Source organism: Vicugna pacos, chromosome 9 (assembly GCF_048564905.1).
Source record: "Vicugna pacos chromosome 9, VicPac4, whole genome shotgun sequence".
In the NCBI taxonomy this organism is placed as follows: Eukaryota; Metazoa; Chordata; class Mammalia; order Artiodactyla; family Camelidae; genus Vicugna; species Vicugna pacos.
The window spans coordinates 55,536,418-55,558,856 of NC_132995.1; the positions used below are offsets into that span (position 1 = coordinate 55,536,418).

Consider the following 22,439-nt stretch of genomic DNA (forward strand, 5'->3'; position numbering starts at 1 on the left):
ACCCAACTTGCCCTCCCCCCCCACCAGTGGCCCTTCTCCAGCTGGGAGAAGCGGCAGGGGCTCAGGGTTTCTTATTCCTTAGCTGAGAGACATCCTGCTTCTTATTCTGGTGAATTTCACGTTAGCAGTTGCCTGTGTGTGTGATTCCGCAGAACTCAGTGTAGGACTCTGCTAAGAACCGGGACCACCAAGCCAGTTGGGAGCAGTGTCTCTCCTTTTGGGAGATAAATGTCTTTCTCCTTGTTTGTTATCCTTCTGACAGCCAGAATTTGGACTCTTCTAGCCTTTGAGTAAGGAGAACCTTTGCTGTCAAGGAAATTATTCCAAACTAGGTGTTTTATGACATTACCAATGAAGTTTATTTCTACTTATTTGTTTTCTGGGGAATTCTGCTCTTCCTGCATATAGCTGGGTGGTATCTGAGTTGTGTAATGATTCTGTCTGTTCTTGAGTTTAAATTTGTTGCAGTATGAGAATTGCTCATGTATGCTGCTTTTGAGGGGCATAAACGTCAGTGCCTATTCAGAGCGCCACAGTGGTGTGCTGGGCCGTCCTGTTTTCACTGTCTCATTGAGCAGAGAACCAAGGTCACGTGCCGATGTTGAGACCAACCCACCTGTTCCTCCAGTGAGAACCACGAAACACATTGTGCTTTTGTACCAGCAAGCTTTGAGTAGCTGAAGCTGTCTTTTTCTTATTTTTCTTGGTAATGGTGTTTGAGCTTTGTCTGGTATTCTGTTGAAAGCTTACCTACTGTAGAATGGTGAGGGCTAGCCCCCTGGTTATCAAGGCATAAATGTCAGATATTCATTTGAAGAAATGAAACAGTAACAGCAAAACCACATCACAAGTCACACAGCTCAGGCCGGTGCCACTTAAATAGGCTTCTCTGGAAGGGCCTCAGCTTGGCCCTAAATTTGAAGTTTGCTCTAAGGGAAGGTACGTATATATTTTCTTCTGCTGCTATTAACAGTTACATCCGTGGTCCAACGTGGTCCTCATTTAAACTCTCCTTATGGCCAAAAATGAGACCACATTTGGGGAGCTTCTGCCCCAAGGATGCATGAAGAGAGAGGTCCTGTTTATGCCACTAGAGCTTGGTTCTGCATTAATCAGCTTTGTCTTGGGTTCTTCTTCCTTGATCCCCATGTGTTCCCTCCCAGTGGAGAACGAGTCAAACATGGTCCTGCCCTGATGAAGCCTCAGACCTCAGATCAGCAGAGGAATCCCTCCTCCACAAGCCATGTGTGCCCCAACCCCCAGGGCTGTGGGGTGGTTCCCATGGAGGGGTATTTTCTGTTTCTGTCCCTAAGAGCAGTCCATCCTTTACACATTTTTTGAAATCATGACACTTCTTTCTTCACCCTCCCTAGTCACTCCTCCCAGTTGTGCCTTGGGGCCAGAATGTATCAAATCAAAAGTAAAGTATTTATTGTGTGCTTAGGCTTAGGGGTGGGTTTTCCAGCAAGATATTAAGGATATCTCTACTATTTTTATATTTTAAATGCAAATGTATTTCAAGGACCACAGAATGGAATACTTGAAATGAGGGCTGTTTTAGAGAATCTAGGTTTTTGTTTGCTACAACTATAGGACATATAAAAGGAATTTAAGGGCATTCTTAACTTGAGATCGTTGAGAGATTTTATGAAATTCACTGAGTGACCTGGAGACAGCTTGAATGGTGGATCACGATTTCAAAGCATCTGTGTTTTCTTCCCGTCTGCTCACAGTTCTCTGAGTCCTGGTGATCTGGGCCACCTTGAGCCACTGTGCTGACCGAGGGGCAGAAAAGGGAGCAGCTGCTTCTGCTGCCCTCGGACTCAAAGGCCTCGGCTAAGGGCCTCTCTGTCAGCTCCCTGCCAAGGCCTTTGGCTTTCTGGAATGACTTGATCACACACTGGTGTCTCAAGCAAGGCTGGGTGCTCCCCAGCTGGAGCCCTGAAAATGCTTGCGTGGCATCCCTAGAGAAGGAAACTAACTTGAAAGAAACTCCCACAAAGTAAATCACCAGGACTGGATGGTTTTCGTCCAAGAGTTGGGGAAGAAAATGAAGTGTGAAATAGCACAGATTCTGATGAAGACATTAGTTCTCCATTAAAACCACAACTGTGTCAGAGCAGAGGAAGTTTGCTAACACGATGACTGTATTGCTAAAGGAGATAGATTAGTGGCCTAGCTGCTGCCTCTGGAAAACCTAGGCTACTTGGAAAGAATGACACAAAGTATGAACAGTGATACAATAGCCTTTATTCCCTCAAAGCAGGAAAGAGGAGCAGATTGCAATTCAAGCAAGGCACCATTTCAGGAGAAACTTTGGAAAGAATATGTAACATGTAGGCTGCTACCTGCTACTCCTGTGCCCATGGCAGACATCACTAATCGATCTGGCACTCTACTCTCCAAGCTTGCATTGGGGCTCATACTCCTCAATTCTGTGATCTCAACTGCCTCCATCAAATGATCAGAGTTGCCACATTTGTCAAAATTCATTTGTCCTCTTTGCCTGTGAGGAGGTATTTTATCATAGACCACACTGGCTCATCATTAAATTGTAAATAATGAAAAGAGGAAAGTCTGTCACAGGTAGTTTAGTTTAGGAGCTGACAAGAAACGTGTCACATTCATTCTTTGAAAGACTGAGTTAGCAGAACATCAACTTGCAGGAATAAACAGATTCATGAGAATGGAATCCAGATGGGTGTAATCCCAACCCAAACCATGGTAGGGTCTTTTAGGAGGAAAGGGATGGCAGTTCTTCTGAATGACAGGCAGCATGCTTCAGAAGGTCCTTTTAAGAAATGAGAATCAAGGAAGCATCCTTCATTACGCATTTCCTTGCTGAGTGTGAAGAAAGTCGTAAACGTTGTTGAGTCCTGCCACAGCAGTGACTCTGTGAGGGCAAAGAAGTTAGGAAAAAAAGATACAGGAATGTCGGACCCTGGAGAAGCTGAGTAACTACCAAAAACCTGAGGTTTCACTGGGACTGGCCTTTATTCATATGAAGGGAGCAGAGGGCCAGCTCTGCTGCAGGTCTGGGAAGTCCATGGGCCTTTGCACAAAACATTTTGCCATTGGATTGAACAAAATCTCCTGTCTCTGGTAATGATTAAAGCAGCTTGGCTGTGATAACGGTCCTCCAGCCCAGTGACCTCCATATGATGGGGATGTGATAAATCAGATCTCCTGAATCAACTACAATATGATTATTTAAAGAAGGGCTCTGCCCACCTCATTCTGGGCTGTGCTGTTTCGCTTGATCAGTGAAAAGATGCTACATACTTTGGTTAACAGAGAATCAGAATATAGTAAAATGTACTTAGCATGGGAGGGACCCCACTTGTATTGTGACTCATTGATAATTCAGGATCTTGTCCTACCACAGGGTGGTCACTGGGGAGATGGCAGGTGCTGTGATTCAGAGGTCATGGCAGCAGGGATGGGACGGGGTTTATTAGTCAGCAGACCTGGGTGCTAGTTCCCACTCCATCACAAGGTACCCTGTGACTTTGGTCACATCTAATGGAATCATGGGTCATGGAGCAAGATGCCAGGGAGGTCATCGTGTCTAGATCTTTGCCTCACAGGAACCCGGGATCATCATTTCCACTTCGAAGACAAGGTAGTAATTGCTCAGTAAGAGAAAATTAAGGGTATGCAACACGGGGAAGGTGTAGATGAGTGAAAGGAGAGGATCAAGGCTCCCTGCATTCAGGTCTTCTTACATCACCGCTTTGCTTCTGACTCTCAGTTTCCTACCATTAATGGGCTCTAAAAATAAGTGCAGATTTCGCACGGTGCTGAGTGATTTAAATGATTAATTAAATGATTAAATGTAGCGCTGATCACTGACACTTCCAAGTCACCTTATAGTTGACACCGTGCTTTCATCTGCATTCTCTTACCCTGCTGAGACTCCCTGAGTTGGGTAAGCAGTAGGATTCCTTATCGACTTTCCATGGCAGGGTTAAATGGCTTCCTCGAGGTCACATCAAAGTCAGAACCAGGGCTCAAACTCCTGCCTCCTAATTCCAAATCCAGGGTTCCTTTCACCATAGGATGATAGATCATGGCGAGCTTACTCTATTTATCATTCGCTTTAATGACAGCAGAGTCTTCAGCGTCACAATGTGGTAAAAATAGACCGCGAGGGCAGGGAGGTTCTCGGTAGCAAACAAACTGAGCTCACCAAAATGTTCTCGCGGGCAGGCTCGGTTGCAGTGGCCTTTAGGAAAGCCTTGGCAGCCCTACTGTGGGCAGCGTCACTGACTCCCCGTGTCCAGCTTTCCCTGAGGAGCTGCCTCTTGGCTGCAGTGCCAGACACAGGCGCTGCCCTAGAGGACACAGGGCCAGGGTGGGCGACGGGGAGTGGGAGGAGGATTTCTTCTGAGGTGTGGGGACCAGGGACTGAGAGCACATCCCTGGTGCAGGGACAGGACTGTGTGTCCCACGAGAGCAAGCCTACTTGGTTTTGGCACACACAAGGAGAAACAGCCTGCTGAGCCCAGGTTCGTGCACCACTGAGGTTTTTCTGAGAAGCAAGGGGAGGGAAGGTGAGAGGGTGTGAAAGAATACAAACAGCACAGCCAGAGGAAAAGCCTCATTATTCACGTAAAGATCATTTATAATCTCCCTACTTCCCAAAGTGATTTGATATGGATTACAGTAAAAAAAAAAATCAAACATGCATATATAGGTGGTTAAAATAAAGAGAAATGGGAAATAAGGAACCATACAAAGACAGTGGGGGTGGTCCCATGTGACCATTTAACGCTCATAGAAAACACAACCACTTTGGCTTCATAAGGGAGACAATATATTTTTATTAGGATGCACTGCTCATGTTCTGCTTCGTATTCTTTTGAATATTTCTCCCATTGGAAATACGCAGCTCAGGTAAAGTGCTTTATTTTATAGCAGAAGAGAGCTCGGAAAATGGACAGTTTTGCCACTTGAAGAAATTCCATCAAACCCGTGGTCCTTGTCCTTTTAAAGTCATAGACTCCTTTGAGAATTCCACGAGTACTGTACATCCTCTTCCCAGAAAGATGCAAGCTCCTACAAATATAACTTACAACTTTAGATCACTTATAAACCCCCAAAGCCCATCCATAGATTTTAAGTTAATCGTCTTCATTTGAAAAGTTAGAAATTAACATTTAATGGAGTAAATTTTCCTTTGTAAAAAGATTCACTGCATGCAATTGAGATGATTGTAGTTAAAATGTACGTATAGCCAGGGTCACATAAAATATTCTGACTTCTGTGAAATTCCCTAGCCTGTGACATTTGTGTTTTGCATACGTAGTCATTGCACATTCATTTATAATTTAACTTAGGCTTTTATTCGTTCTTTTAAAGATGCTTTAGAGTGTGCATTCCATTGTAGTTTATATATGATCATGTGTAATATTGGGAATAATAAGGAAAGTCTGCCTTCACTGTAAATCAATTTTGATTATGTGTAGAATCAGGTTTACAAAGCAATGCTTTAATATATACAACAGCCCATACACCATCAATGAGATCTCATCCTCCAGACTTGTGAATTCTTGGAAAAAATGACTTCCACATGTTCCTAAAACTACTTAAGATTTTTGACTGGTTGGTGGTCTATTGATTCTAAATATCTGACCTGTCAAAACGCCATCTTTAAACTGCAGTGATGCATAGAGACTTGGAATTAGCCAGGGCTGAATTTATTACAGAACAAAGGGAGGTGATGATTAACACACCCATCTGAGCAGTAGGGGGGAAAAATAATCCTTGAATGGATTAGATGCCATGATCCTAAAACCACATTCTCTGAGTTTTGGGTCCTTGCCCAGAAATGGGGAGAGGCCAAACACTGATGCCTTTTAAATGACAGGGTATCTCCACGGGACTCTGGTCAGGGACACTGGGGCAGAGAGTTGAGGGTCAATTAGGAAAAAGCTTTTCTTTCTCCCATGTTCTAGCAGGGTTGAGGACCTAGACCCACTCTGTGTGCCATAACCTTCAAAACTGACCACCCACTCAATTAGTGTTATACAATTTATCAGTCTGCCTGCCTGGTGGAGATTATATTAAAGTGTAAATAAACTAGATTTTTTTTTTAACCACTAACCAGGAATCACTAACACAAATTTTTTGAACTTCAGTAAGCTACTTTCTGGACAGGCATAGAGCCTACCAAGAAGATGAAGTGAATTATTATGTGCTGTCCCGAGAAGCCGAGCCATAGGTGGGCTCTCGCTATTTACTGGCAATATCTGGTAGATTCTGAGAACTCCCAGGATGTAATTCCAGGGAAATTTACCTTTGTAAGAATAGTCTACGAAGACAGCTCCAAGCCCATTTTCTGACTGATTTCTCTTTTTTCCTGTGTCGTGTCTTGCAAGCTTTATAAACAGTATGGATTAAAAACTAGCATTCTATAACAGTATTGATGGCGATCAACTCTCTAAAGAGAGGTCTCCAACAGATGGGTACCCTCATGAGAAGGAAACGGACCATTAGGAAAGTCACAGTGACCCCCATTCCCTGGGAGGAGGAGCACTTTAATCACAAGCCCAGGTGCTCAGGAAATCTCCTGTCACTCTGAGATGGGTCAGGACATGGTGCCGTGTCCAAAGCTTCTAAATACAGTTCAGGCTGGGTCATCATGACAGATGCCGAACTGGCACCACTGTGGGGATTGAAGTGGGAACTCTGACAGTGCTTAAATGCCACGGCCCCTGGGCTCCAAGTCTTCCTGTGCTGGGACAGGGAGAGGCAGTGCAGAGCCTTATGGGGAGGAGGGTAGGAGCAACTTTGGCCAGGAAATCCTGCTGCCTCGGCGACACCACCACTCCTTCAGAAGGCGACAGACACCCAACAACACACCATCTATTTTAGAAGCTGTCACTTTCTGAATTGCTGACACACTTGGAGGACGCTGCTTCTTCAAAGGTCATTCTGACCCATCAAGGTAGGTAGGCCTGGGGAAAAACAGAGGCATGCGATAGTCAAGGTGTTGGTTGAGGGATGAATGGAATGAAGTGATGTCATGACGACTCAAGGAGTCAAGAATGGAGGTAGGAATAACATGTTGACTTTGGGGTTCCCAAATCAGCCTTTACATAGAAGACGGTATTAGGCTATACTTTCCCTTGCTCTTCTTGGCTATCAGCAAAAATCCACCAGATCAGATTCCTTTGACAACTCAGTCTCCTCTGTGGAGGGCTTTAGAGGAAAAAAAGAAGGCAGGAGAGACTTGGGAGGTGGGCTTTTCCTGGTGGCGTCTGGGGACTTGGGATGTAAGAGTGGGATTCTAAGTTTTGCAAGCAACTCAAGCAGGGGTTGGTGAGTTGATAATATAAAGACACTGCTATGAACACAGTTAACCCAGGGTGTTTGTTTCACTCTTAATATTTACCCCTTGCCCCTTAAGTGGAATTGTTTCTGTTGTTAAAGTGTTTGATTTTAGGGTTTCTGATGGAGGTGTGGGATGATGGACGAGTCGAAGCTTTGGGGTAAGAGAGACTCGGGTCCTTTCCTTCTCTCCGATGCTTCTGGGTGAGTGGCCCTGGACACACTCCCTGGGCTAAATCTCAAGTTATCTCGCCTGTCAGATAGGTTCTAATGCACAACCCTCAGGTCCCACCTTCATGCTGTGTGGGAGACCCCCCTAGGCACTAGATCTTTTCTGCCTCCTAGTGTGTATTTTTCTTAGCCTCAGTCGGAGGGTGAGTGTTCTTGACAAGGCTGTCCATTTGGTGTCAGGGGACACTGCAGCCTCCCAGATCTTTTCTATCCCTCCTGCCTCTTGGAGCAGTGTCCTCGGGCTGCTTCTTCAGCCAAAGTTGATCTCTCTGCTTCTCTGTTCCAGGCTAGAATTTGCTTCCCTGGTCCCATCTCCTTACTGAAGATACGACATACATCTTTTCTCATTGGTCTGCCGCGTTTTCTCTGCTTGCAGATTCTAGTCATTTTCCTTCTTAACTAATGCAGAAGCCATTGTGAATTTGGAGAGCATCACTTAAGTAGACCTTGACAAAAACAGGCTTTCTTTGCTAGCATTTTCACTATTTCTCTGCTTTCCCTCCTTCTGCCTTTCCATCATTTCTCCTTCTAACACATTCAACTCTGAGAGCTTTTGCTCCTAACCCCAAATTATCTTCTTCTCTATGTGATCTTTTCCTATCCTCCATTAAAAACTTTTTCGTTAGGATTTGCCTTTCTCCTTTTGGAAAAAAAACAAACCTTCTTTCTCTCTCTCAGGTATGGACAGGAAAGTGATTGGGAAAAGCTGCAACCGTGACCACCTCCCTTTCCAAATTATGGAAGGAACTTATGTTTAATATACTCCTACTCTGTGCCAGGGGCTTTACTGAGCACCTTTGGCATATCTGTTTCAGATGAGGAAATTGGCTTAGGCAGGTGAAATCACTTGCCCAAAGTCATACAGCTGGCTCTGCATGATTCTAAAGGACCATCCTCTTGCCCTTTCCTGGAAGCTTCTCTGGAAACTCCACTTCACTGCAGGCAGCAGAGACGCTAGCTGTGTTGGGGGTCTGGAGAGTGTGCAGGAGTCTGGAGGCTGCAGCAGCTGTATGTGCAGGAGCCATTCTGTTTCTGAAGGAAAGGTCATCTCTGCATCTGCCCCCCCTCCCCAAACACACACACATCACCACCATCATCATCACCACCATCACCACCACCATCATCATCATCATCATCATCATCATCATTATCATCAGTTCCTGCAATGGTAGAAGGGCTTGCTCCTTTCCTCATTTTATCCTCATAATCCCAGGCACCTTTTCTTCTTGGGCTCATGTGGAAGAAAGTTAGTATCTGAGAAGAATTTTCTAGATGATTGGCTGTGACTGCTATTCATGGAAGTGATCGCATTTACTGAATTCACTTGATGTCCCTGAAAGATTCCAGGGCAGACCTTGCCAATCAGTTGTAACACAACTCACAGTCTTGGAAGAAAAGCTAGTGGAAATCCAATAGTTTAAGATTATGTGTGGAGGTGATCCTGTTGGGATTTCATTGGGAACATGGCATTCAATTAAGATACCTCATTACTAGGGATACGTTGGTCTGCTGAAGAAGAAGATCAGAAGAAGAAAAGCATTTTGAGATTCAACAAAAACAGCATTTTGCTGCGTGCATAATAGGTGCCAGACACTGTCCCAGGTGCTGAGGATACAAGAGGAATATCATAGATATGGTCTCAATTACTTGCTATTCTCTTAACCTGTCTCTCAGACTTGATGGCTGTGCCTCTGCCTAAAATTCCCTTTTCCTGGGAGATCCTTCTCTTCCTTTCCCCATCTCCTCCTTTTCATTTGCAGACATCTCTTCATTAGGCCCAGAAAAGACCCCTGGGCTGGAAGATGTTCTTCTCACCTGAAACTCCCACAGCATTTTGTTGATATTCCTCTTAGAAAATTAGCATTTGTATCTTCCTTTTACTGTTGATAAAGTATTTACATAAACATAGAGATACACACATTTTTAGTCATTCATAAAAAATTTCACCAAGTATGTACTAATGACATTCTCATTTTGCAAATGACAAAACTAGGACTTAAAGAGGTTGAGACTTGTTCAAGATTAGATAGTTGGAAAAAGAAGAGATGAACCTTCAAACTCAATTGTTTGAATAGCAGCCCCTTAGCATGCTGTTTGCCATGCTGGATCTTGACTATTCTACTTTTGTTAGATTACTGAGTATCCTATCCTGTCTCCTAAGTGATTTTGTAAGTTTCTGAGGACATAGGAACACATCTTATTTAATTTTATGACTATCACAATACCTAACATATTGCCAGTCCCAGGCTAGATGATCAACAAGTATTTGTTGACTAAATAAAGGATTTATTGAGTGGATGAATTCAGAAAGTTACTGGAGAGGTTGTCATATAGTTGCCAGCCACATAGCTCTTCTGTTCATTCAACAGGATGGATCTTTATGTTTGGCTTGATAGGTTGGGTGGATTCTAAACTCAGTGTAGCTGGTAGTCTCCTGAGTATCGTTTGAAGGGTCTTGCATGTTCCTGGCTATATCTGAATGTCTATCCTACTTACACATTTGATATTGCCACTTCCAAGGGCACCTTCCCCAGAAGTCATAGTTAAATTATACTTGTGGCTTGGATTTTGGCTGCTTCATTCTTCTCCATTTGCATATTCGCATGGATTGATTGATTTATTGGTGCTCAGTGAAAATGTCCTAACAAGGTATAAGGCAAGTTCTTCAAGGACCCTTGGGGGAAGGCCTCCTTTTCACATCATGGAAGTTAAAAGACCACTATGGCAGATGTCTGATGGTGTTGTGGTAGTGGCCAAGGTGGTTGTGGGAGGTTGGAAGTAATTGTGTTTGCAAAGAGCGAACAAGCACTGGCTTAGAGATAAGCTTTGTCCATTCACCCAGAAGAAAATGCCAAGAGCCTCAGGGAGGGCCCTACGTTGACAGCTGCTGGCCTCAAATTGACCAGTGAATCTTGAAGACCACTCAGTTAATCAGGGTCGAATTTTGGAGGACCTCTGGTCCAAAGGATATTTAGATTTGAATATTGCCATGTGGCTTGTGACCAATTTTTGATTATTCCATTTCTCCATTTTCTGTGTTTTTCATGAAGAGTATTTTCTGAACCAAAAGTTGGTCTCAAGACTTTTAATTTTAAGAGAATGGAATAAAATATGTGAAATTAGGACTGTTCTAGAAAATCCAAGACCCATATTTATTCTTACTTTTTCTTTGTCTTCCTGATTAACTCGATCATTGACACATAATCTTATATGTTAATTTAGTAGTTTACTGTTTATAAAGTGCTTTCCCTATATAATTATTAGATGATTTCTCCTCAAGTATAGATATACATTTAACACCATCAAAAACTTTCGTGCCGTAAACTCTGACTTAAATTAAGCCTAAATAAACCAGATTATGCGCAAGTAGGAACTACCTCAGCTGCCTTTTCTTGTCTTTCAATGCTGTCATTACACATTTCTCAAAGTCCAAACATCTTCCAAGTACCTTCTAATGTTATTTTGTTGATATTCTGGGCTAAAGCAGAAGAGTGATTTGACACTGACAGTGAAATTAAGTCATCTGTCACATTTGGATGTTTTACTCCTGGTGGGGACTGGGAACAGGAAGTGAAATACAACAAAAGAGGGCCTTTTACGCTGGTAAGAACTTCTTGCATAATATTAAATTGGTGAAGAGGCCTAAAATATTCCTGAACGTAAAGCCCCCTCTCCTGAGAAAGGAAAATTCCCATCTGACCTTGGTTTGCATTTTCTCTTCTCCCCAAAGGACTGAGAATGTTTCAGTTTCCATAGAGCTGTCTGTAACCGGGAAGCCTGAACTTTAGCTCTGTTTCTGAGTTCACAGTGGTACACACACAACCCTGCGGGTCTAGTTATGAAAACTGGGCAACAGTTTATAGTGGAAAGAGCATCACCTTCTAGTGTCAGATTAACTCACATCCCACCCTGACACCTCCTAGTTACATACTGTGAAGAAAACTTCTTAATCTCGCCCAGCTTCAGTTTCTTCCTTTATAAAATGGCAGCAATAATGCCTGTTTCATACGGTTTTCTGTGCAAATTTCATGAGGCTTATATAAAAATGTACATAAACTATCTAGTGTAATGCCTGTTATTTCTCATCCCGTGTTTGTTTCCGTGTTCAAAGCATGCTGGAGGCTGAACCTTTAATGACATTGAGTCTTTGATCAACAAGAAATAGATTCAGAGATGACTGCCACCACTTCTTTGTGAAGTCTCTTTAAAAGGCTGAGATCTCAGGGATGACATTGGGTCCTTGCCTCTGGCCTGTGTGTCATTGAGAGAGGTGCTGATTGTCAGGTGGAGAATGTTTTAGGCAGCTGAGGGAGATGTGCTTTTAGCCTCCTTAATTGGATTATTGGCATGGGAATTGCAGGCTTCAGGTTACCGCCCCCTTTTTCCCAAATAGAACTTGGAGGGCATGGAGAGCTCAGAGACTTCATTCCATTGCTAAAGTCATCTAACAGGCTCATTTGAGTGTTTGGTCTCATCGTAATTTTAGTTTAATCCAACTTGAGTTGTAGTTCATTCCCTTGAAGCTCTGGCCTGGGTATCAAATTTGGGCTCAGTCCGTACTCAGGTCAATGCCAAGTGCTCTTGCTTCTGCCATATTTAGAATTACTCTATGAAAAGTTCCATTACCAGATTTTGCTACGCTACCTGATAAAAGCTGACATCTCAGAATCAGTGTTCACTGCCGAGGTCCTCGGGAAACAGGAATTTACTTGAGCCTGGTACAGAAAGTGCTGCCTGGGCTGTAAGCTTCTGATGTCTGCTATGATGTGCATGGGAGCCCTGGGATAACTGTGGGAGTCTTGATTTTAGACTTTGGGACTGAGGCAGGGGACCAAGGAGTGGCTGCTCTACCACTATCCGGTAGGAAATACTGCTCAGTGTAGTCGCCTCCCAGTCACTGGCAGAAACAAAAACAGAACCCAAAGTGACTGTTTGATTATCATCCGAGTTGGGTTTTTCTCCTATAATTGTATCAAACTGTTTTCTTCCTTGGGGTAAAATATGACAGCTGAGGTCCAGTCTTATGGAAGTGGCACTGTGCATCTAATCTCAGGAAATTCTACATCTCTTATCTGACTCTGCAGGAATCTTCTACCCCTACCCCTCATCTTCCACACCAAACCATCGTTTATTCAGGAGATGTGGCATAGCATTAGACTCAGTTGATGGGATTCATAGCCTAGAAGGGAAGACGGAACTATCATCACCTTCCTTTAAAAAAAAAATCTTTGGTATAAAGAAAGTCTAAACTCCATATTATGACAAACACATTCCTCCTAAAATACAAACTTCAAAATACGTGTCGTTCACTCTACAGGAATCATACCATAATAAAGTTGTTAAAAGATAAAATAAAATACAAACTTCATGTGGCCAGGGATTTTTGTTTTTCCCCCGATGATGTCTCAAGAATCTAGAAGAGTGGCTGGCACATCCTAATGTTAAACCAGTAGTTGTTTAGTTGAGTTGGACCTGATTTTCCAACTCATCTCTTATCTCCCCTCCTCTCTTCCCTTATATATTTTAAGCTCTTGCCTTATCAGTTTGCTTGTGATTCTGTAAAAAGTGACAAGTCCTTGCTTACATGATTCCCACTACCTGAAATTCCATCCCCATAATTTCTTTGCCTGCTTATATTGAAGTCATATAAAGCTCATATAAATTTCAAGTCCACTCTCAAATGTCACCTCATGAAGTCTCCGTCACCCTCTTGTCATTGACTTGTTGGCTTCCCAAAGCTCCTGTTAGTGCTTTGCTCCTGCATCTGTCAGAGCAACTATCACAGTCTGTCTTCTTTAACAGTTTCTGTGTCCTTCTTACCAGATGGTGAACTTCTTCAGAACAAGAGCCTGTTTTATCTGTCTTGGTACATTAATATACAACCTGATCTACACAAAGTAGAAATGTTTGGTGGAATAAAAATGGAACTAAATATAGTTTCATGTGCCTGCAATCCTTAGGAGGCAGAACTGATGTAATTTGGATTTGGCTGCCAATAATATTTGAAATGGAGATAATAATAGTAACTCTTAGATTTGTTCTATTAAATGACGTTTTGTATGTAAAGTCTTAGCAGAGTGCCGGATGTATCGTAAGTGCTCAATAGATGCTGATCATGAATGGGATGGTTCTTGTGAGCTTATATTCATCTCACTGTCCAAAGTCACTAAAATTGTTATCAGCAGTGTCATTAGATTCTGTTTTTATTGTAAAGATATAAATATAAACTTTGAGCAGGAAGATATCTTCCCGTCACTCCAATAGTAAAGCTAAGGAAATAATAACACATAAAAATAAGTAAATAGTGAAGATATGGAAACTGAGGCTCCATAAAATGGGGTGACGACCTCCCAAGACCCCACTCTTTGTGCATAGCAGAACCCTGGGAGTAAATATGCTTTGTTAACTGTAGTAACGAATGATTCCTCAAAATCATTGGTTAAGTGGAAATGAAGATCACCTGGCAGATTGTGAAATCTATTTTAGTAATGTCTAATTTTGAAATAAAGTCAAAGTACACATAACTCAGGCGTTTTCTTTACATGTTAACCAGAGCAACTTGTCATGGTGGGGTTGCTGCTGTTAGACTTGGTGGTCTTTAAACCGTGCGACTAATCCACTCATTAAACATTAAACTGAAAAGGGACTTTACAGCACCCCTAATTAAATGTGCATGGGCTGTGCTATAGAGATTAACGAAAATGGGGGCCGGAATAGTTAAGCGACTTGACCAAGATCAAACATGTTAAGTCATTTCAGGAGTAAGGGTGGCTGAAATAGTTGAGGAGCCACAGAACTGCTGACTGCTTTGGCCAGGGATGAACCTAGTACAGTCTTGGGGAGACCTGGTCAGTGAATCAGGAGGCAGAATACCTACCTTTTAGGCCTCATTGTTTTCATTTTTTCTTAGTCTCAAGAAACGGACATAAAAATATATGCTATATCTACCTCATCAAATGGAAGGATATATTAGATAATATGTAAAATACAAATTAAGAAACTATTTTATTGCTGCTACTATTTTGCATGAATTGAGAATTGGAATTCTCCCTAAGCTAAACTCAACTTTGGGAACTTAGCATTACAGTATCTATTCTATCAATATGAAATAGGGCAGAGATAGAAAATGAGTGACACTATGAACTGATGGTTAGATTGTCTTTTTTTAGAGATTTTTCTGGATAGCAACAGATGTGTTGGCTTGACCTTGAGTCATGTGATGTTCTCCAGTCTTGTAACTGGCTTAGTACAGTTTCCCAAATTTTTCTTCTTTAACTTCCTTATTACATATAACTTTATCGTTTCTGTCCCTGATATACTAAAACTTCTCTTATTAACATACTATTCACAGGAGATGTATGATATCCAAGAAGTCTTTCCAGGTCATTCAAATGAGTTCCTAATGGTTACATTTTGAAGGGAGGAAGTCACAAATTGCCAAGGATAAAAAGAACCTTGAAAACACAGAGGTGTTTTCTAATCTTCAAAAGACTGATTGCATTTCTGAATGGATGACCTGATTTGATTGAAATAACCAACTATGCATTTCTTCCATTCATGATTTGGGTAACTTGATTACCTGTTCGATTAATAGCTAAAATAATTGATCTGGTTAGCCTAAATATTTATATAGCTATGATTTAGAAATATATTTTACAAAGGATTAAAGTTTATTTTTACCAAGGCTGGTGATCTTGACTCTGAGATTACTATTTTAAGGGTTTTGTAGGGTAGCTTATGTCACAAGTAGTCCTTAAAAAAACACTATATAAAACATAATATTAATTTAATTTCTAACCTATGTTGGCTAAGAAACAACCAAGAATGGAAAATTACATGGTGTATTCATGTTGTTGAAAACATGGGCTGGTGCCTGCGTTTTGCACACGAAAATCACTTGGGCTCTATTTTGTGAGGGACTGAACGTTTAGGAGTAGACTATTTCCAGGGAAACAAATACCTGTCTCTGAAAATCCTCTTCATGGGAAAACACTGCCTAGGCCTCCGCATCTTGTCTATTTCTTTTTTAGTTACCATGGGTTCCCCAGGAATGTTCCAGCCCTCTCAGATCACTCTCTTTTCTGGATTCCTCTGAGACATACAGGAAAACATGTAATGGTGTGGAAAACTGTATGGTAGTATTTGTCTTGGTCTCTGATTATTTATGAATGCCCCCAGTTTCCACTTGTACTATTAAATACCTTTAAAAGGAGCCCCATTGTGTGCGTTAGTATTTTCCAGAATCTAGCACAGTGCCAGGCACACAGTAAGCACTCAATAAACACATAATTAATCAACACTAACTGGGAAATTTCTTAAGGTCTGGATTCTGTTTCAAATTATCCACATGGTACCTCATATAGGGCCACATGCCAATAGGTGCTTATTGATGGATTTGATGGAAACTATAAACAGAATATCCACTCAATTCTTTAACTCCTATGATTATGTGAAGTTGGGCCCCCAGTATTTTTCCTCATTTAACTTATCTCACCCAAAGAGTTTTAAATTTGATGCTTCTAATTGGGGTTGCCTGGGTTATCACTGAAAGTTGCATTGGAAAGGATTCTTATATTTTTCAAGCCATTAGAGGTGGAAGAGACTGGAAAAGTTTTCAGTTCAGTCCTTCTAATTGTGCTATGAAGAAATAGGTCCGTTGTGGCTAAGTGACTTGTCCAAGGTCATTCATGAATCCATTTAATGTTACATTTTGGGTACCCACTTTATTCCAGATGACATAGTGAGTTAAGAGTAGAGTCTTATTTCCTAAATCTCTAGCCATAGTCCCTATTACAATCCCAGCCTCAGTTTGGCTACGTTTAAAAACTTGTCACTTTGTGCAGGGATATCTTGCCCTTCCTTTCCCCCTTCCCAAACACACATTGGAGAAATCACATGTCCAAAATTTTCTCTGGCCCCTACTTAGGTCGTCTGTTTCCAGCTTTTTCATAACCATAGCACCCTATGGTAAAGAGATTTCATTAACACTTTGCTCCCAAATGTAGGATAAGACTATTTTTCAAAAATCTTGCTTTGAGGAGTTTTTGAAAAACTCACAATATTAATGATAAGTGAGGAGCTCTTGGCATATCACAGAAACAAAATGGGATTTGGGAATACATGTCTCATAAAGGATCGAAATTATTGTCTGGCCGAGTGTATGATGACATAATGGCTTTGCTACTGAAAGGCATTTGGAATGAGGCTAGGATGGAGACTTGTCACTCAACATCAGCTCTCATCCCAGATAAGTAGCACCACATTTCTGTGCTTGAAGGAAACCAACATTAGCTCCTGTTCAATCCAAGGTATAACATTATATGCTTTGACATGTAAAACCTAGTTACACAATTTTGGGGGGTGGTGAAGATGGTGACTGGACTAGTTATTGTGATTAACTAAAGATTTGGGTTGAAACTTCCCTGTTATTTAGGAGATTGGCTCAGTTCTGTGGCCCACTGAATGTCTTTAGCAGTGAAGGGTGCGGAACCGTGGACAATGGGGAGAAACAGCACGTGGCTTCCGGTGGGCTTCTGCAAAGCTGTGGGGGATTCTTGCCAGAAATGCCACCTGGGTTTGAGAGAGGAACACATCAAGGCTAGAAGGAAAGACAATTAAAGGTGTCATGTGATGGGGTGTTCACAGACCTAGAAACCAGCTCCAGGTAGTGAGGGTGGCAGCAAGATTGCCTGGCGTTCTGTCCCCGCCCTCTTCCATCCTGCTGGTGTCAAGGACCGGTGCCCGAGAGGCCCTGACCTCTGACAGCACTGAAAAGTCAGTTGTCAGAGTAGGACATTGCTGTTCTTATCCGTTATTCACATATGCATTTATTTAAGCGGGACGCAATCTGAATCCTAGATGTTAAGGGTGGATTAGAGAAATGGGTTCTTAGGCCTGGCTTGCAGTCTCATGTGACATCAGAAAATTATATAGCTAATCCAAGCTTGGAAAATATGAAGAGATGTAATTCTTGGCATAGGGCCTCCAAAAGTAAAAAATGTGAAGTATAGAAAGTTCTCTAGCAAATCTGACTCCAGCCTCTGCGTCGGTCTGCACTGCCCTCCCCCTCGCCCCTTCTTCATGAGAACGGAGGACACAGGAGGAGAGGACCGTCTGGCACAGCATGCCAGCTTTTTATTTGGTTGCTCTCAATCCTACCTTCCTGTTTGGATCAGCCCTCCCCTCTGCCCATACTTCAGAAACCAATCAAGGTGTCTCTTAAACTCATGTATTCCCTTTGTGTCTACCGCCTTCTGGGGTAACTTTTTCCATATGCTTACATCCTTGCCTCAAAACTGACTTGTTTTTTTTTTTTTTCCCATCGAAAATGGCCTGATTGGACCTAGGAAAAAACATTTCCCCAAATGTATAACAAAATGTTTCTAAAGATTCCAAACAATTTTTCATTCCTTTTGATGACCAGGATCTATAAACAGAGAAAAACTTGCTGTGTTTAAAGATAACTGATTGGTGGGTAGTGATGCTGAATGGTATGGAATTAAAGAACACACTGCTGTTCACATTGAATCTTGGCCCCTCAAGTGAAATAGTCGAATCTAGGTTTTCAGCTGTAGTCTGTGATGATGATTATTATTTTTAAATTTGGCATTTGTTTTTTTTGTTGCCCCAATTTGGCTTCCTTCCCTTCAACGTGGTGACGTTAGTTCTCTTTATATTGCCTATTGTGGACCAATTTTCTTCAGCTGTTGCCAAAACTTACTAAAATGCCAGATGTCATGTTGGAAACACGAAACCTGAAAGAAGGTTGTAAATCACAAAAACAAACCATAAAAAAAAAAATAATAAAATACCCTGAGTGCTGTGCTTTGGAGCTTCCCAGTTTGAAGTCTCCTTTTGTTCACCCCTCTCCCCACTGCATCGTGCTCCCCACTCCGCCTCCTTCCTTTAGGGTCAAGGGTGTGTTGTGGGGTGCAGCTCAGTTTCTTACTTAAGGCTTCATTGTTTATTTTGCAGATTCTGAGCAGAGCACTGGTTCAGACTCTGAGGTGCTCACCGAGCGGACTTCCTGCTCCTTTGACACTCACACTGACCTGGGCTCTGGTGCTGCAGGCCCTGTGCCTGCTGCCATGTCTTCCATGGAGGAGATTCAGGTGGAGCTGCAGTGTGCTGACCTCTGGAAGAGGTTCCATGACATTGGAACCGAGATGATCATCACCAAAGCAGGCAGGTAAGGACAAGTTCCTTTGAATGGCCAGATTCAAAGATCGGAGAATGGACGTAGGAGGTGTTACAGTCTCCTTTTCACGTCTTTGTGGTTGATAGCATTGGTGAAGCCCAGGCAACCTGCACTCACTTTTCAGCATATGGATGTCTTGATAAAGTGATTTTTCTTGTGTTTACTGTGATTTTGCTATTTTCCTCCAAGGACCACTCAAGCCTATATCACCTCTACCCTCACAAACATTTTCTGCCTGCAAATGTAGTCCAGCTAATATTGGAGATCCATGGTACATAACAGCCAAACAATAGATTTCCAAAGCAAGTGTTACTTCACCAGCCAATGTTTTTAAGAGAAAAAGCATGCATTGTCTAAGGCATTTAAAGCAGCTGGGCATTTTTGTAAGAATTTTGTTTTTGGTAAAAATTGGGCTTGGTGCATTTTTGAAGCCCTGCTTATTGATCCATTGTGGTTTATTGTTGGCTTGAAATTATGACTTTAATGGGACCTGGTGGAAACTCATGCAAAATAATTTATATAGGATGATAAAGGTTTTTAAAACACGGCTTCTCTTGAAATAAACACTGTGACTTGAGCTACTCCTTTATTGATATCTTTCAATTTTACATAGTTTTCTGTTTTGTGCTAGCTATTCAACATATATTATTTAAATTTCCCTGGGGTTGCAAGAGATAGGATAGGATAATCCCATGTAGAGATGAGGGTGCAAAAGCTGGAAGAGGGTAATTAACTTGACTAAGGCCACACAGGTAGTAAAGGGCAGCTCCAGAATTCTACACATATCTATCTGGCTCCAAAACCATTATCTTAACTATTTATAACTCTGCACTGTTAAGAAATGATTATAGTTTTTGCCCCTTGGGTTTAAAATGAAAATGATTTAAATAAAAATAAACTTGGAGTCAGTTTTTGAGTATATACAAATAGTTAATTGAAATTGAAACAATTATACTGCTTTCGTATTTACAAAGCCACTCCTCATAGACTCACATCATGGAGACCAAAAAGACTCACCTCACTGATCTTGAACTGTCCTCATGAACATGGACATTTAAAGTAAAAGCATATTTTGATTGGGTCCAGTCCACCTGAATGCATACAGAGAAACCTCCCAATACAATAATGTATCACAAAAAGATGAGCTTAAAATGAACCTGAAGTCTTGTTCATTTTTATCCTCTTCTGTAACCCTCTTCCTTCTCTAAGTTTTAGTAGAGAATAAAGCCATTAAAAGGCTTCCTAGGATGAACAACTTTGAAGGAGAATTACTTTCAAAATTACTTTTCAGAATTACTTTCAAAAACCATCTCTTTTTTGCTGCGTGAGTTTCAGTTTTCTCCCGTTCTACATTTGGAGATACTATGGCTTGGGGGAAAACAACAATTCATTATTATTATTATTTTTTTGTCTGCAAGTTTTTTTTCTTGTCTGTAAGATTTTACCATTTCTATTTTGGGTTTTAACTTACTACTATTGGGTCTATGTATTTGGGTCACTTTTGTTCTTGATATCATTCCCGCATTCCCTGCACTTCAGAGAGTTCAGTTCATCTGAGCACCTTCTGGACAGCTCTCCTGTGGTCTCATATCATGATTTCCTCTGCAGTAGTTTTCTTTTCCATATCTCTGCCTTCACAAATTCACTTTGGTACCTGAATATATCCAGATATTTCCAGCACAGACATACAGTTTGCTCTTTAATCATATCTCTTTTTGTAGGTTTAGAAGCTACACTCATTGTTTCTGTGTCAGGTTGCTTCAGCTGTTGCTACCTGTAACTCTGCTCAAGTAATTTCGGAACAACTCAGAACCATGCAAAGAAAACTTTCTCTTCTATGTATTGTCTTCATCCCCTCCCCATTCCCCAAGTTGACGCCTTATCTTTTACTTCATTTTTCTTCCTGTGTAGTGTCCTTTTCAATTTTAATTCCAGTTTACATTTTCTTAGTTGCATTAGTTACATATGATTCTCTGTTCATTTTCCCTCTCAGAAGATCCTAACCACCATCTACTTCTCACATTCCAAACTGTAATCCTGTTGATGCAGAACTGCTATAGTTTACATAGCCTTCAGTCTTCGAATGTACCAACATAACCTGCATGATCAGCACCATGGACAGAGGTGCTTATAGAGATTAATGGGTTTGGAAGACAAAAGAATTAGTCTAAATTTAGGCATTAAATTAAAGCCAAATACATTTCATTTTGTGAATATGAAAGATTGATTTTTCTCTAGGGTGTTATGATGTTGCTTGATATTCTGTGCTAAAATACTGACAAAAAGAAAAAAGCAGCTTTGGTAAGATTTTAAGAAGAGAATTGAAATATCGTCATAGAATTTTAAAGCAGGAGGTCCTCTTAAGGATTATTTCATTTCTTTGGTTTGTTTTGTATATGAGGAGGTTAAATGACTTATCCTGAGCCACATAGCTCATTCGTTTTAGAACTTGAGTACTGGAGAGAGACAGGTAGCTTCTCTAATCAAGATTATAAAAGTTCCAGACAAAACAGGTATTGAATTTAAAAACATCTAACCTCTTTTCTTGAAGTCACCAAGAAAATAGATTCACCTCTTTCAGTGTAACGCAGCCTCTCTAGAGGAACCATATTTTCTTATCTTGACTAGCAAGGGAGAGGACTTTCTCTCCACCCCTGGCAAAATGCTCTCCAAACATAAATATACAGGGCAATCAGAAGTCACTAATTATTAAGAAGGGAACTAATGATCTATATTTACATATATAGACCAAGGTTCCCAAATTTTTGGAATGAGAAAATGTGCATCAAAGTGCCTCACTTATAGTGAACATTAGCTTTAGTCATTATGAACAGTCCACCATCAAATTTCACTAGCCCACCATAAGACTAAAATATAAGACTTTCTAATTAAACTTGTGAGGGTAGAGGAAGGAAATCTAAAACAATATACCAATAGAAGCTTCTGAAAAGTTACAAAGTGGGAAAGAAGAATTGGTAATATATTATTTTTTGCAAATATTTAAGAATTAGTTATCATCCCTATTAAAGGTTTATGGTCCCTCTTATGCTTTCCCCCAAATATGGTTATGATGTCACCAACCTACTACCAGAGGACAGTTGCTTTTTGAGTGGTTTTTGATGAGCAGTGGAGTGTGTGACTAGCACAGAAAACCCCTCATGTAAACAACCAGTGCACATTTGCAAGATGGCTGTCTGGGGTCAGAGTATGGTCTATGGCTGTGAAATGGAGCAAAGCCAATTAGGCCATATGTGGATCAAGCCTGTGACCTTGACCTCATTAGCACCGTGCTCTGCCCAGCTCGACTAACTGGCCCCAGATGGTTAAGCTTAAGGCAGCATTTTGTGTACAAGCACCCTAGAGCACATTCAGGGCAATCCAAATTTTTGAACCAAGCACTTTTTTATGTCTGGCTCCTAAATGAATGACATGCAAAAGAGCTTGATGTTTTTCTTTTTTCTTCTGGTTAAAGAAGAATGGTGAATTTTATTTTAGTCTCCTTGAAACTCAATACCTCTTTTAGGCTGCTCACTCTCCTCCTCTTCAATTATGAGAGTAGTTGTAAAGTGCCATATCCTGACCTCGCTTGCTTTGGCAAGTTTAACAAGCCATTGTAGTAGAAACAAGGTATTGCCCAGAGGCCACTTCATTTGGTATTTGCTCCCTATTCCGCAGGGTC

At 41.4% G+C, this 22,439-nt stretch overlaps 1 protein-coding gene across 3 annotated transcripts in view; it reads left to right on the forward strand.

The window, feature by feature from the left end:
- The window catches only part of TBX15 (T-box transcription factor 15), a 116,457-nt gene that overhangs the window by 54,449 nt on the left and 39,569 nt on the right, over positions 1–22,439 (forward strand). For all 3 annotated transcript variants that reach the window (XM_072967908.1, XM_072967907.1, XM_006216138.4), the window contains exon 2: positions 18,538–18,751. In XM_072967908.1, coding sequence (XP_072824009.1) covers positions 18,651–18,751 — 101 coding nt within the window. In that variant the 5' untranslated portion in view covers positions 18,538–18,650. The remainder of the gene's footprint in view (positions 1–18,537; positions 18,752–22,439) is intronic.